This window comes from Nematostella vectensis, chromosome 2 (genome assembly GCF_932526225.1).
Source record: "Nematostella vectensis chromosome 2, jaNemVect1.1, whole genome shotgun sequence".
NCBI lineage: Eukaryota > Metazoa > Cnidaria > Anthozoa > Actiniaria > Edwardsiidae > Nematostella > Nematostella vectensis.
The window spans coordinates 2,446,948-2,461,922 of NC_064035.1; the positions used below are offsets into that span (position 1 = coordinate 2,446,948).

Genomic DNA, 14,975 nt, shown 5'->3' on the forward strand with positions numbered 1-14,975 from the left:
GAAAGATCATTCGCCTTGATTCAACAAGTGGATTGATAGGGGAATAAAAGGTCTTGAAAGACAAAGTTGCTTTGCGTTAAACAAAACAGGGTTGGAAAGATGTGCGCAAACCGTGTGATACTTATTATCAGATACATCAATGAAACCTGGTTTATTCTTTTTTTAATTGTAAAACACTCTACAGCGCAATTGGAACACCATGGATGTTATATCCCCTCAGCACCAACACACAGTAACTCGTGGCTAACCCAGCTAAGCTTCACATTAAGTGATTTGTGAAAATGTGAGTTTAGTGCTGCAGTGAAAAAGTTTCATGCAAACTCTAACCCTAAAAGACAACTTCTGCCTTCCCTACCGCACTCGTACCAACTCTTCCTTCACAACTGGTAGATCTTCCCCTTTGTCTACCACTTGTGTTGCCTCTATCCTTTCCCAGATTCTCCCATACTTTGCTATCTGTCCACGGCTGGCATCTGTATCGCGAGTGCTACTAAACCAGAGCCAGTCGACAGTTCAGAGTCTGAGTGAGAGTAATCAGACACTTTGCACGCTAGTTTCCCTTTAATCAAATGTCCTTTGGGCTTGACGGTTGAGGAGCTAGCTAGAGTGTCGCGGGACAAGTTCTCTATGGATACTGCTCGTCCAGTTGCAGACAGAAAAATGTCATCGACAGACTGGAAGACAGAGAAAACAAAATATAAAAAAGCGCTCACTCCTCAGGCAGGACATGATATGGAGACTGGCTTTACAAGTAGCTTTAAATAAAATAATGCTCAATAAAAATGAACATAAATAGCTGAATACATATATACTCACATTGTTTCGATGGTCACGGCTCAACGTTTTTCGTTTTTGCTGTGCTCCACCTCTGGCAGGAGTTCTCTTTCGTGAGTCACTACTTTGGCTCCCACGTGTGTTTGTAGTATTTGGCGCCCATGGTGGTTTCCCGTTGATTTGTAATGGGTTACGCATCGCGGGCTCGTGGTTCCGTAGCCTGTTTGCTTCAATAAGGTTGCTAGGAGAACAATCAACCAAAAGAGCTCGGCCACGCCCACTTTCACTGGGACTGCTGTCCCTGAGGATAAATGGAGGATCTTAAAAAAGTGCACAGGGCAAGTGGCCAAAACCAATAGGTTTCCGAGACCAAACACAAACTTCAATGTCATGACACTAAAAACACCAACAAAACAAACAAGAAAACACTAACAAAACAAACAAGCCACTTTTATGGGTCGGCACAAACAGAGGTATCAAATATGTGTTGTAATTTAGTACCTGCTTCTGTCACGGGCAAGAATTCCTGACCCACTCAGCTCAAAGCTGCTAGGTAGCGTGACAGGTGTGTTCCCAGGGTCGAGTTGTTTCCTTGTCTCACGCCTCCGATTGAGAAGTCGGCCTCTAGCAGCACCCTGAACTGCACTGTTGATAACAGGGGGTGCTACCTCTGTGTGAGCCACGCCCATGTACGACACACCCACTGTTTGTCCATCCACGGGGCAGATCGACTGTGTAGCGAGCCAGGAGTCTATGCAATCACGATGAAAGACGTGCCGGCACTGCAATTTACGGACGTACTGCAAAGGGTGGTAGGCGCTCAGGCAGACACCACAGGTAGAACCTCTTGCGAGGAGAGGATGACCTTCTCTTAGTACGTCCACAGGGAGCCGACTGATCATGTGACCTGACACGCCCTCTTGCTCTGCCAAGGGTCTGGAAAACACAGCATCGCTTATTCAACTGGTTTTATTTTATAAATTGACCAACATCAACGCTTTTTTGCGCACCATATAGAAATCTCTTAACCGTGAAGATATACAATCCCAAAATTAACCCACTAGAATAGCGAAAAACGGCTAGGGCTTTGACTAGAGCATTTATGTTTTATAGTACAGATTTCACTAACCTATCAAGCTGTAACAACAGGTCGTAGTCATTGTCTGTTATTTCGCGTGTTTGAAGGCTCTCTATCACTGCGCTTGGGAGTGGAGTAATTCTGGATGCGGGTCTCCAGCGCTGACTTGCATTCTAGTCACAATAGAAGCGAAGTGAGAAAATGAGCACAACGAGAGAGTCCATGTGAAAAAAACCCACAAATGATGGAACAATGGCTGGTATAACTTATGAAAGTAACTTTTTCATCATTCCTTTTAGAATAATTTTATTATCGTCTTTTTTAACATATTAGGCATGGGTTTTAAACAAATAGGATTAGAAGCAGGGTAAGATAGGGTGGGCCATTTGCAGAACGCTCCTTTTGTTCTTTCTTATAGTAATAATAGTAATAATTATTATTGCTATTGTTATGATGTTGATTATCATTATAATTATCATTCTTATCGTTGCAATTACATAATTACAGCATAAGATACTCACTTGTCTAAATTGGAATGAGTGCTGCATGTGATGGTCTGTTAAAAAGCACGGGTGACACAGGTGATAATCTGAGCAGATCACACACCTGAATAAAAAGAGTCAACATATGCCACTTGTGTCTCAGATACTTAGGTAAACTACTTGCAGAATGCATCATTGTCGGCAGAGGATATAAAGCGTATAGTAGGGGCACCGCCAGTTATCCTAACTATCCTTGTGTCTCATTCCATAATGCCCTCGATCAATGCTGTACATCCTAAAACCTTGCTTGATTATATAATCGATTGAGATAACAGGCTCATCCTCATAGCTTGGGTTAGCCTCCTAGTGGTTTGTATCCTAAAGAAGTTATTTATGTTTTAAAATATGAAAAACACTAATCACCTATAGCATTTTCCAGTAATCGGGCAAACTCTGCACTTATTACAAGACGCCCCCAAGTGAACATCATGCCTCTCAGATCGTGTATTTTTCCTGGATGACTTGTTAAACTCGTCCATCAGTTCCTGGAAAAGAAGTTTAAGAAGGCATAAATAACAGGCTGGTCTGATCAGCCATCGATTTATGGTGTATGTAGATCTGCAAGATCTCAGCCATCGAGTTATAGGGTATGTAGATGATGCTAATCCAGAAAATAACAGGCTGGTCTGCAAGATCTCAGCCATCGATTTATGGTGTATGTAGATGATGCTATCCAGAAAAGGGTCTAAGAATCCAATTCTGCAAAATCAAACATATTTTAAAGTGTTTTTTTTTTGGGGGGGGGGGGGGGGGGGGGAGAAGTCTCGTGTGTCTTTTTTTGTCTTCATGAGTCTTAGTCTCTTCTATGCGTAAGGTACACACCCTGAGACTCACCTGGCAGTATTATTTGACCTCACCCTGCGTTTTTCTATAAAAGCACCCTGAGACTCACCTGGCATTATTATTTGACCTCACCCTGCGTTTTTCTATGAAACACCCCGAGACTCACCTGGCAGTATTGTTTGACCTCACCCTACGTTTTTCTATGAAAACACCATGAGACTTACCTGGCAGTATCATTTTACCTCGCCCTGCGTTTTTCTATGAACACACCTTGAGACTCGCCTGGCAGTATTATTTTACCTCACCCTGCGTTTTACTATGAGAACACCCCGAGACTAACCTGGCAGTATTATTTTACCTCACCCTGCGTTTTACTATGAGAACACCCTGAGACTCACCTGGCATTATTATTTTACCTCACCCTGCGTTTTACTATGAGAACACCCCGAGACTAACCTGGCAGTATTATTTTACCTCACCCTGCGTTTTACTATGAGAACACCCTGAGACTCACCTGGCAGTATTATTTGGCCTCACCCTGCGTTTTTCTATGAAAACACCCTGAGACTCACCTGGCAGTATTATTTGGCCTCACCCTGCGTTTTTCTATGAAACACCCTGAGACTCACCTGGCAGTATTGTTTGACCTCACCCTACGTTTTTCTATGAGAACACCCTGAGACTCACCTGGCAGTATTATTTGACCTCACCGTGGGTTTTTCTATGAAAACACCATGAGACTTACCTGGCAGTATCATTTTACCTCGCCCTGCGTTTTTCTATGAACACACCTTGAGACTCACCTGGCAGTATTGTTTGACCTCACCCTACGTTTTTCTATGAGAACACCCTGAGACTCACCTGGCAGTATTATTTGACCTCACCCTACGTTTTTCTATGAAAACACCATGAGACTTACCTGGCAGTATCATTTTACCTCGCCCTGCGTTTTTCTATGAACACACCTTGAGACTCGCCTGGCAGTATTATTTGACCTCACCCTCCGTTTTTCTATGAAAACACCCTGAGACTAACCTGGCAGTATTATTTTACCTCGCCCTGCGTTTTTCTATGAGAACACCCTGAGACTCACCTGGCATTATTATTTGACCTCACACTACATTTTTCTATGAAAACACCCTGAGATTCATCTTGCAGTATTATTTGACCTCACCCTGTGTTTTTCTATGAAAACACCCTGAGACTCACCTGGCATTATTATTTGACCTCACCCTGCGTTTTTCTATGAAAACACCCTGAGACTCACCTGGCAGTATTGTTTGACCTCACACTACATTTTTCTATGAAAACACCCTGAGACTCATCTTGCAGTATTATTTGACCTCACCCTGCGTTTTTCTATGAAAACACCCTGAGACTCACCTGGCAGTATTGTTTGACCTCACACTACATTTTTCTATGAAAACACCCTGAGACTCACCTGGCAGTATTATTAAACCTCACCTTGCGTTTTTCTATGAAAACACCCTGAGACTCACCTGGCAGTATTATTTGACCTCACCCTGCATTTTTCTAAGCCTTGACTCACCTGAAAGGTCCCAAAATCAACTCTGCAAAGTGGACACTTGGTGATTTTTTCTCCAGTTGACCTCTGGTGCTCTGCCCAAACTTTCATACACTTTATATGGACACTGTTACCACAGCCGTACCTGGAAACACAACCTTATCAAGCACTGGCATTTTATACCTCGGAAAAGGGTACACAAGGCTCTAGAAAAACAACTTTAGATTGCGTACCAATTTTTTTCCATTACTACATGCTGAAAGTGAGTAGCAGTGTATTCATTCTTACTTGCAATAAGTCAGAGGCTCACACTTGTCCAGCAGCTCATCTTGGCAAATAGGGCAAACATCTTCCTCTGATATTTCTTTTTGTTTCATTTTATCACGGTTGTCTGTGTGTGTGTTTTCAGATTTGGGTTCTGCTGCTCTCTGGGCTGGAACATATGCCCCTCTCATAACCTCATTAATTTCCCTCTCAACTAAGGACAACTGGAAAACCACTGAGAAAAAAACATAAAGAATTTAAATCAGGAATGAATACACAAATAGGAGTACCTAATAGCAATTTTTCTGGGAGTAACTCCAGGGGAGGGGGTCACTAGTCTAGGGGGAGTCACTTAGTCCAGGGGGAGTAAAAGTCCAGGTTGGAGTAAAGGGTCACTAAGTCAAGGGGGGTCACTAGGTCCAAGGAAAGTCAAGAAGTCCAAGGGAAGGGGGTCACTAAGTCCAGGGGGGAGTCACCAAAGTGCAAAAGGAGAAGATCCTGGTACATGGAAAACTCAGCTCTCTTGATACTGTTGTTCAGTCAGGGAAATGTGGAATATTTAATCTGCTTTACCTTCATTCTCTTTGGGTACCCTAAATTTCTTCAGCAAAACCCTGAAAAAAAATTCAAGTTGCACCATTATCTAAGCATGACATAAACATGACATATCCTTGAGAGAAGAATTGAAAAGACTCATTGAAAATCATTTGTGTAGCAGGGCTGCTAGGGTTTCTATACATTTTTATATGGTAAACAAAGATAACAACAGCCTTTTAGGTGTTTCTACCAAAAACTGCCGTGTCCTTCAATACTGTGTTTTGAAAGTAAATTGATTAATGATATTTTCAAGGGGCATCATGCAGAATGTTGTTAACACAAGAAAACTTACCAGAGAATGTGAATGCACAATTCTTTCTCCTTCATGAACGTGCTACAAGTGCAGGAGTGCAAATCTCCAAGAAAAACCTGAATAACAATTTATCACAGTTGTAAGAAGTTATGCTGTTTACAAGTAGCATGCTTTTCAAGAACTATCCTATGATAAGGGCAACAACAAAAAGAAAAATATTTTATATTACTTTTCTCATTTTAAAAGGGTTAAACAATTTGGGGATAAAGTTTCTGTCTGGCTCAGCACAAACTTGCAGTTTGTGGCTCACTGTTGAGTTTGGAGGTAACAGTCTACAAACTGAGAGTAATAAGTTGTCACACCCTCTGGTCATGAATTTAATGAGGTGCTGTTTTGCTATGCAACGGGGCAACGCTTTCACATAGTAACAATTGCAGGATATTTGATTTAAATAACTTTTCAGAAATACTAGTACCTAGACGTTTGGCAGCACACATTGAAAAGCAACAAATTAGGTTGCCACTCCAAAGAAAGAGTCATACAATTACAAGCTAGTAACTAGAATTCCAAGAAACAATTTTAAAGTGATGCATTCTGTCGATTTTTGGAAGCTATGTCTGTAGTACCTTTCTGGTGACTTTCTAAACTTTCAAATTTTTGTGCACTATGTCATAAGCCAGCAAATAAGAGATCATGTATCGCTAGTAGTTCTTTGGTTACTTATCTATTTATATAAGAAGTAGAAACTTGGTCAGTTTGCCCTTTTCCAAGTTTTACACGAATTTCAAACCCAAACCAAATGTTGTTTGGTTGCCTCGGACGAAAATTATTCTAAGTGTGCTCACTTGTGTTTAACAGATGGATAGGGAAAACCACCAGCTTGTAACATTCCATGCATGCTTAGTCTCGCAAAAAACTAATTGGTAACACGTTTTCTTTCTGCTTCTAATATCTCCTTCAGTGAAGAGATGAGGTCGCAAACAAACTTAAATATCACTTTTGCTAAGAAAAAGACAGCTAAACCGGTTCTCATGGCAGATTTTCTTGTTCAAGTATTAATCAGACCCTTTCATATTTTAGTATGCAAATTTTATTCTCATGATTTATTTCACTAAACAAAGCTTATATATTGCAACTGGTTTTGAGTGACTAGTGCCGTAGCACACCTCTAAATATTGGGGGGGAGGGGGCACAATACAGAAACATTAAAAAAATATTTGGCAACATGGTCACGCTCCTACTGGTCATTTTCTTAAATTTTTTTAAAATATTGGGGGGGAGGGCACGTTCCCCCAGTGCCCCACCCTCTGCTACAGCCCTGGCGCCCGTTTCTTGAAACACCCGAGAATTCTCGGGCCCGAAAACTTTATCAAAATTTCGCATTTTTCCTTTTGGAGAACCGCTTCCATGTTTTAGAAACAGTTTAAACTTCGTCTTGGTTCGTATTCCAAATGATTACGCTCAATAGCGCTATTTTCGAAGTTTTGCTAAAGCCAAAAAATTACCCGAAAAGTCTCGGGTGACTGCGAGGTCCCGAGAACTTTCTTAATATTTTAGTCATATGAATTTCGGGCCCGAGAAGTTCGGGAAAGATCAAAATCTATAAAACCAAAAAGAGGATTATCATTCACATGCATCTTTGTGGTAAAATACGATATTTCAACACATTTAGTACTCTTGCCAAATACCAGGGTCCAATGAGGCACATTCTTGTTAAGGAGATATAGACGAATTCAATCTATACATGAGTTTGTTTTTTTTACTTGTAGTACAGGCTCTAGCCTGCACATCTAACAAAGAACAGTGTGTTTTGCAAAGTGCACTGGAGGTCCATGTAAAACCAAAAGGGCGTAGGGTGTCCATCCAGTGCGCGGGGCGTGGTTGCCAGCCAAGGGAGATGGAGGAAGGAGTCCAAAATCTGTAATGTGACACTGTAGAGCTTGGCTGCTTTTGCAAATAAAATCACAACTAGGTAGAAGTAAAATGCAAGGGGAGCGAATGGCGGCTTCTGTTTGCAGGGAACTCCTCCCTTGCCTTAAGATCGCCAAATTTTCTATAATATTCAGGAACTATCTCTATGGATCTGGATCAACACATAGCGATTTACGAGGTTTCCGTGACTTAATAGCAATGCATGCACTTGAACACGAAGGCGCGGTATAAAAGGGCCTAAGCCCCGCCCCCATTTTCCAAATGGAGAGAAATTCCAATATGGCGGCCATTACCGTTACGAGCCCAGTCAAGAAAGAATGCACCCAAATCTAATGATTTGATATCAAACGAATAAATTATTTCCCAAATGAAAGAAAAGATATGTTTGATTTGTACCTTAAGCCTGGCAGCGAGAAATGCATATTTGTCTTAGAATTCGTACATTTACGGCGCGATTTCAAATCTCCCGCCTTTCCTTTCGATGCCATTTTTAGTATGCTTACCATCCCGACTCTCCAAGGAAAGCATTTGGTGAGCTTGCGCCCGCAATGACCACAGTTATTGCTTAGCAGTCTATCCTAAGGGATTATGCGTGCAACAGGGTGCAAGCATGGCTAAATTTTGCCATCCTTAGCGTGTTTAGAAAACATGTTTCGTTTAGCGATTTTGCCTCATTACTTCGCACTTTTCTTGGCCGAGATCATTCGTATTTCAATTAGACATCCGGTGAAATAATGAAGAGCATTGTACTCTGGAAAGAAGCACCTAAAATGGGGAGAAGAGGAAAGGAAGACAGGAAGAAAAAGCAGTGCAGAAAATAATCTGTGTTTTTGTGAGTTCTGTACATAAATAGCACACAAAAAAGTAGGACATTAGAACTAAACATAAGCAGCAAACATCAGGTATAAAGTCAAGATACGTCACTTTACAGCTGTAGTGTAAGGGGACACTTCAGTAAAACTCATTCTAGTGAAACAACAGGTGTAAAACAAAAGTGTACATATCTGCTGTTGTACATATGTATAAGAATTAACCAAAAATCCATAAAGTGTTTTGACATTTACCTAAGCAGGAAGAAAATTTGGTGTAGTGGGCAGGTCGGGGATGTTGAACCCCAGTTGACTTCTACTTTGACAGAAAGTCAATTTGTCGAGATTTATCTTTATTATCTTTTTACCAAAATTAATAGTTGATCAATACATTTTTACCATGATCAGGCTTCGGCAACTAACCCCAGTTTCGTAAGATATTTCAGCTGCATCCAGGGAATGTGCAAGTGAAACTCTGATATTACATTATCTAGGGTGGTCATTACCTTGGGTCCTTTCTCTGGTGCCATCCTGCTGTTAGTACCAGACTTCTTGATCCAGAAGATAAAGAAAGGCTAAGGGAATTTGTCAACTTACCCTCACTTGTACTATGGTACACATGTTTGAATAGCGAGTATAGTGCAGTCAACTTGATTTCTTGAAGAGCACTTGGTCATTAGACCATTGTGCCCTTGTGCTAATTTATCAGATGCAGGGTTAAAAGTAGGGCTTAGTTACGTCCTAATAAAATGCAACACTTACTATTTGTCTGTACAAAACAAGGGATTGGTATACAATAAAAAAACATTTGTTTCAATATTTGTTTATATAGTGCATAACTGGCTCACAGAAACAGCAGAAAACCCTTTGTACAATGTCTTAGCTTGTAAACTTACACATATATGTACACCAAACAACTGAAGGGCTACAAAAGAAATGCCTGATATCCATCTAAGATAGTTGGAGCTATAATTGAGTCTATCTTTCTACTTTTTAGATCAGAATGCACCTGTATAGTATTTTATTTTTTATCTTGCAATCTATGATGACTACAAATGACTACAAATAATAACAATTGAATTAGCTATGTGTTTCTATTTGTCGAAAAAGGGTCTGGATCTTATAGTTTTATAAAGGGGTTGCCCAAACATGTTTGATACTTTATAAGTTAAATTATACAAAATAAAGACGTGACTTTTACTGTTTTCATTCAATGGATATCCTCCCTGTATCTATACTTGCTTTTACTGTAAGAATAAGACGTCTTGAACTGAATGGATAAAAGACAAGGTATTTTGGTCTATTCAAAAGTATAACCTATTATGCAGTTTAAAAAATATGACTGGTAGCTAAACACTTCAGTAACACATAAATTTATGATTTAAAATCACAGGGAAAATGTAATACTGTTGATTTAAAATCACAGGGAAAATGTAATACTGTATATGTCTATGTATCTGCTTTTTCTTGAGGAATATATCTTGTTGATTATTCAGATGTCACCATGACTTGCTCCTTGTGTATAGCTAGGATGAAATCATAGAATTAATTAGAAATTATATATAATAGATTAAACATTCAAGTTTGGCCCCCAATTAATTCAGAAAGATTTAATAAACTGTTTAGTTAAAATAACTAGAATACAAATAATGGACTGCTTTCTCTGATGATTTAATGTGTTTGATAGAAAGATCCCAACAATAAAAAACACTACCATTTTTACTACATATTTATAATTTAATTCCAACTTATAGTAGCTTGTAAATGGAATTAAGACTTCATACACCACAAAAAAATCTTGTCCGAGCATGAGGCGATGTAAAAATAAAAACAAACAACAGTCAAGCAAAATTTGATCTACAAGCAACATCTTTTCTATAGAAGGCCTGCGTGGACAAAGTCTAAGATGCATTTTCAGAGTTTTAAAGATATGAAAAGTACATTTTTGGCATAAAAAACTGGTCCTAAAAAACTCACCTTTTTTCGAGGTTTGCAATCGTTGTTTTCTGGCCATTCGTTTGCTCGTTTTTTTTTTTTTTGCATAAATCACGATGGTTTCGTAGCTTTATTTCTACTGAGTTTCCTTTTTTTACACATTTTATCGGACTAGAAGGTAGAATTGGCATTTTTATACATCAGGAAGCGCTTTGAAACCTCTCCCCTCTGCATTTTGTACTTGACTCACTCCACGGCGGTTGATTGACAAATGAGCCGATGCTTCCCTGGGAAGCGGCCTTTTATACCGTGCCTTCGTGTTTGAGGCTTTATCGAATACTTGTTTAAAAGTATTCGCTAGCAGGTAACACACATTCTAAAATCTTCAAGGAATATCAAGCGATGGGCATTCATTCCCCAAACTTAATTCTCTGTCTAATACAAGTCTTTGTCAAATAAATGGCTTCTCGCTGTTCTAGCTGTTATTAAGCCCTGGATCACACGTTATACCGTTCGTCAAACAGTTTATTTTGCATCTGTTCGTGAACAGCGTGTTTGCAAACAGTCTATATGTTCGCGAACACTTTTCGCAAGCACTGTTCGCGAATTTTGCAAACGTTGTTCGAGAAAGTTTGCGAACAGTGTCCCTATTTTTGTGAGCGGTACTGTATATAAGGAATGAAATTGACGCTTATATATAAGGCACGGGATTGACCCTCATAGGTATATAAGGCATTGGATTGGCGCTTATATGTATAAAAGGCATGAGATTGACCCTTATAGGTATATAAGGCAAGTGATTGACGTTTATAGGTATATAAGGCATGAGATTGACCCTTATAGGTATATAAGGCAAGTGATTGACGTTTATAGGTATATAAGGCATGAGATTGACCCTTATAGGTATATAAGGCAAGTGATTGACCCTCATAGGTATATAAGGCATTGGATTGGCGCTTATATGTATAAAAGGCATGAGATTGACCCTTATAGGTATATAAGGCAAGTGATTGACGCTTACAGGTATATAAGGCATGAGATTGACCCTTATAGGTATATAAGGCAAGTGATTGACCCTCATAGGTATATAAGGCATTGGATTGGCGCTTATATGTATAAAAGGCATGAGATTGACCCTTATAGGTATATAAGGCAAGTGATTGACGCTTACAGGTATATAAGGCACTGGATTGATCCTTATAGGTATATAAGGCATGAGATTGACGCTTATAGCTATATAAGGCACGGGATTGATCCTTATAGGTATATAAGGCATGAGATTGACGCTTATAGCTATATAAGGCACGGGATTGATCCTTATAGGTATATAAGGCACGAGATTGACGCTTATAGGTATATAAGGCATTGGATTGACGCTTATAGGTATATAAGGCACGGGATTGATCCTTATAGGTAAATAAGGCATGTGATTGGCGCTTACAGGTAAATAAGGCATGTGATTGGCGCTTACAGGTAAATAAGGCATGTGATTGGCGCTTACAGGTAAATAAGGCATGAGATTGACGCTTATAGGTATATAAGGCATGAGATTGACACTTATAGGTATATAAGGCATTAGATTGACGTTTATAGGTATATAAGGCATGAGATTGACCCTTATAGGTATATAAGGCATTAGATTGACGCTTATAGGTATATAAGGCATGGGATTGACACTTATAGGTATATAAGACATTAGATTGACGCTTATAGGTATATAAGGCATTAGATTGACACTTATAGGTATATAAGGCATGAGATTATCGCTTATAGGTATATAAGGCATGAGATTGACCCTTATAGGTATATAAGGCATGAGATTGACACTTATAGGTATATAAGGCATTAGATTGACGCTTATAGGTATATAAGGCATGGGATTGACACTTATAGGTATATAAGGCATGGGATTGACGCTTATAGGTATATAAGGCATGGGATTGACACTTATAGGTATATAAGGCATGGGATTGACACTTATACGTATATAAGGCATGAGATTAACGCTCATAGGTATATAAGTATAATAAATACCTCAGCTTCAGCGCAATTTTCTACCGGATTTTAAGCAGTACGAAATCACTGACAATGGTACAGGATGGGAGAGGGGTGGAACTATCCCCGAATCGAGTTTTTAAGCAATCCGCCTAAAAACCTGCGAGAAATGATTTTTTAACATCAATTTTAGCTTTCCGTCGATAATGGGGACATAGCAGCTGGTCAAATGGCATCCTTGGAATGTAATTTGCATAGACAGCGTAGCCCCACACCACCCTAGACCTCTCTTTGCCCCTTTTCCATCCCTATTCTAGATCGACAGGTCGCAAACGTCGACAGTCTGCATGTACTCCCCATAGCTGTACAAGTTACTTTTCACAACAACTCACAATTTAGAGAATTAGTGAGTAAACTGTGAAAAAGACAAGTCAGGTCTAGGGTGGTGTGGGGCTATGCTGTCTATGCAAATTACATTGTCATGCACTGTTCTCATAGTTGCGTGAACTTCTCAAGAAAAGCGCTGCTTTTTCACGATTCTTACACCAGAATATAAGTTAAACACAATGCAAAATATCATATTGTTATCTAAACAATTGGAAATCATTTCGGTGAAAAATGAAACTGTTGTAAACCCGATGCTCGATACGCTTTGTGGTCCAGACCTCATTAAATGCATAACTGGGTGTGAAAACTAGACTGCAAGCCTTCTCGTAATTGTGTATCTTTCCTCCCAAACTCAAAAATATTTGCTGCATGTTTTCTTGTGTCTTTTTTATAAACTACCCCTTTCTCGACCTTCATTAAGATCCTCCACAGAAAAAGCAAAGGAATTAAAGCCGGCTGATGCCTTTTACTTGATTACGAAATTTAGAAAACAAGAGCTCTGACAAGAAAAACAATTCTTTGACTCTTGAATGACAAAGCCGGTCAATTATGCTTTTCATTTATAATGAGGAAAATTGAATATTCACTCTAATTCGCTGTACGATCTTCACAAGGGAAAGAAATTTGTATAGTAAACCAAGAATAATTTTATATGACAGTTTTTTCACACGAAAATATAGGTATGAATTTACAAGGAGCACAAAGCTTGTGTTAAATTCTGAATGATAATCATTAAAAAAGTGTAGTGATAAAAGCCTTGTGTTCTGTGATTCTTACATCTTTTGGGGGTAATGGGGGATCTTGAGCCTAGGCACATTAGAGCATTCAAGGTAGTAAAACAACAACCAGTGGAAAACAAGGAAAAGTGTCTTAGAAGCAATGATTGTACTGACCCAAGAAAAAGATGTAAGTATTATAGTTTAAAAATAAGTTCTGCTGCTACGATGAAAACATGATAGCATCACCCCGCGAAAATGATATCAAACAAATAACATTATGTCCAATAACCTGCCAGCTAATGAATTTAAAAATAGAACGGATGCCTTAACTCACTTTGAATTTTTTGTCTATCCCATCCTGCTTCAACAAGAACCCAGTCGGTCCGGTCTCACGGAGCAGGTAAATCCTCGCTTGATTTGCTTGTTCGATGCGATAGCTTACAACATCGGGGCAATTCCTTCTCCATGGAACCCTTCTTGCCATTTCTAGAAGAAATTCCTCGAAGAGTTTGGTATTGAAAAGTTAGAAATCGTTATTTTCTATAAGTCTATGAAGTCGAACGTTGTTTTCATTTTCCTTGGCAACTGAGTGGCGCGAGAGACTAGGGACAAATGACAAACACACAGGTGACCCACAACACAAGGTAACCCAAGTTCCACAGGACGACCGGTTGCTGTGGAGGGCTGGCAACGAATTGTTGGAGCAAGCTACAATCCTCAACAAAAGTAGGTGGGACACTTCCCATACGAACAACCGCCAACCCTCTCCCCCCGATTAATATTGGTTAGAGGCTATTTTTCAGCTCAAAACACAAGCAGTAGCAAGGTGATCAATTGCCCTCCAACATTGAGGAAGGGGGAGGGAAAGTGTCCCATTAGTTTTGTAAAAGATTGAAGAATCATTTACTGTAATGCCTAGTGCACAATAGTTACATGACGACATGGGCGCACGCACTAGAAAAAAAAGACAGTTTTATTCTCTTATGTCGTAATGAATGTTCATGTCGTTATGCTGGGCTTATGTCAAAATGTCGAACCATTCACACTTGAACATAAGGGTGCACGCGCCTATGTCATTATGTCGTTATGTCACTAGTGTGCACCAGGCATAAGAAAAAAAAATATGGGGAATGCATGCCTAGAACGAAATTGAACGAAGTTATTTCTCCTAAATAAATCAAACCAAAATCAACTTCCCGTATTTTTATGCAACTCAAAGCAAAGACATAGCGGGACTTTCGAGTACTGTACCCGGATTTGACTTTCTGCGAATTCTTTCCTTGCAATTACATTTCTACCCCGTGCAAATGGTCTTTCTAGAAACAGATTTGTTACGTACACGAAAGCAAGTGCCATCATTAACTCATTTATGATATATCCCG

General features: G+C 39.5%; 1 protein-coding gene across 1 annotated transcript; it reads right to left on the reverse strand.

Moving 5' to 3' along the window:
• Window positions 1–145: 145 nt before the first annotated feature.
• Window positions 146–14,204, reverse strand: LOC5515518 (E3 ubiquitin-protein ligase ZSWIM2). The gene is made up of 11 exons (XM_001635636.3): window positions 13,928–14,204; window positions 5,856–5,932; window positions 5,540–5,580; window positions 4,991–5,201; window positions 4,727–4,847; window positions 2,758–2,879; window positions 2,374–2,458; window positions 1,904–2,025; window positions 1,276–1,710; window positions 817–1,075; window positions 146–674 (listed from the first exon to the last, which is right to left on the reverse strand). The coding sequence occupies exons 1-11, from the start codon at window positions 14,075–14,077 to the stop codon at window positions 453–455; spliced, it is 1,845 nt and encodes a 614-aa protein (XP_001635686.2). The 5' UTR covers window positions 14,078–14,204; the 3' UTR covers window positions 146–452.
• Between the last annotated feature and the right edge of the window lie 771 nt (window positions 14,205–14,975).

Excerpts from the sequence above, each read along its gene's own strand:
- LOC5515518 (XM_001635636.3), bottom strand. The coding sequence starts at position 14,077 with ATGGCAAGAAGGGTTCCATGGAGAAGGAATTGCCCCGATGTTGTAAGC. Across the intron at positions 5,581-5,855 it reads TTGTGCATTCACATTCTCTG|GGTTTTGCTGAAGAAATTTA; the intron begins GTAAGTTTTCTT and ends ATTTTTTTTCAG. Across the intron at positions 2,459-2,757 it reads ATTACTGGAAAATGCTATAG|GTGTGTGATCTGCTCAGATT; the intron begins GTGATTAGTGTT and ends CTTTTTATTCAG.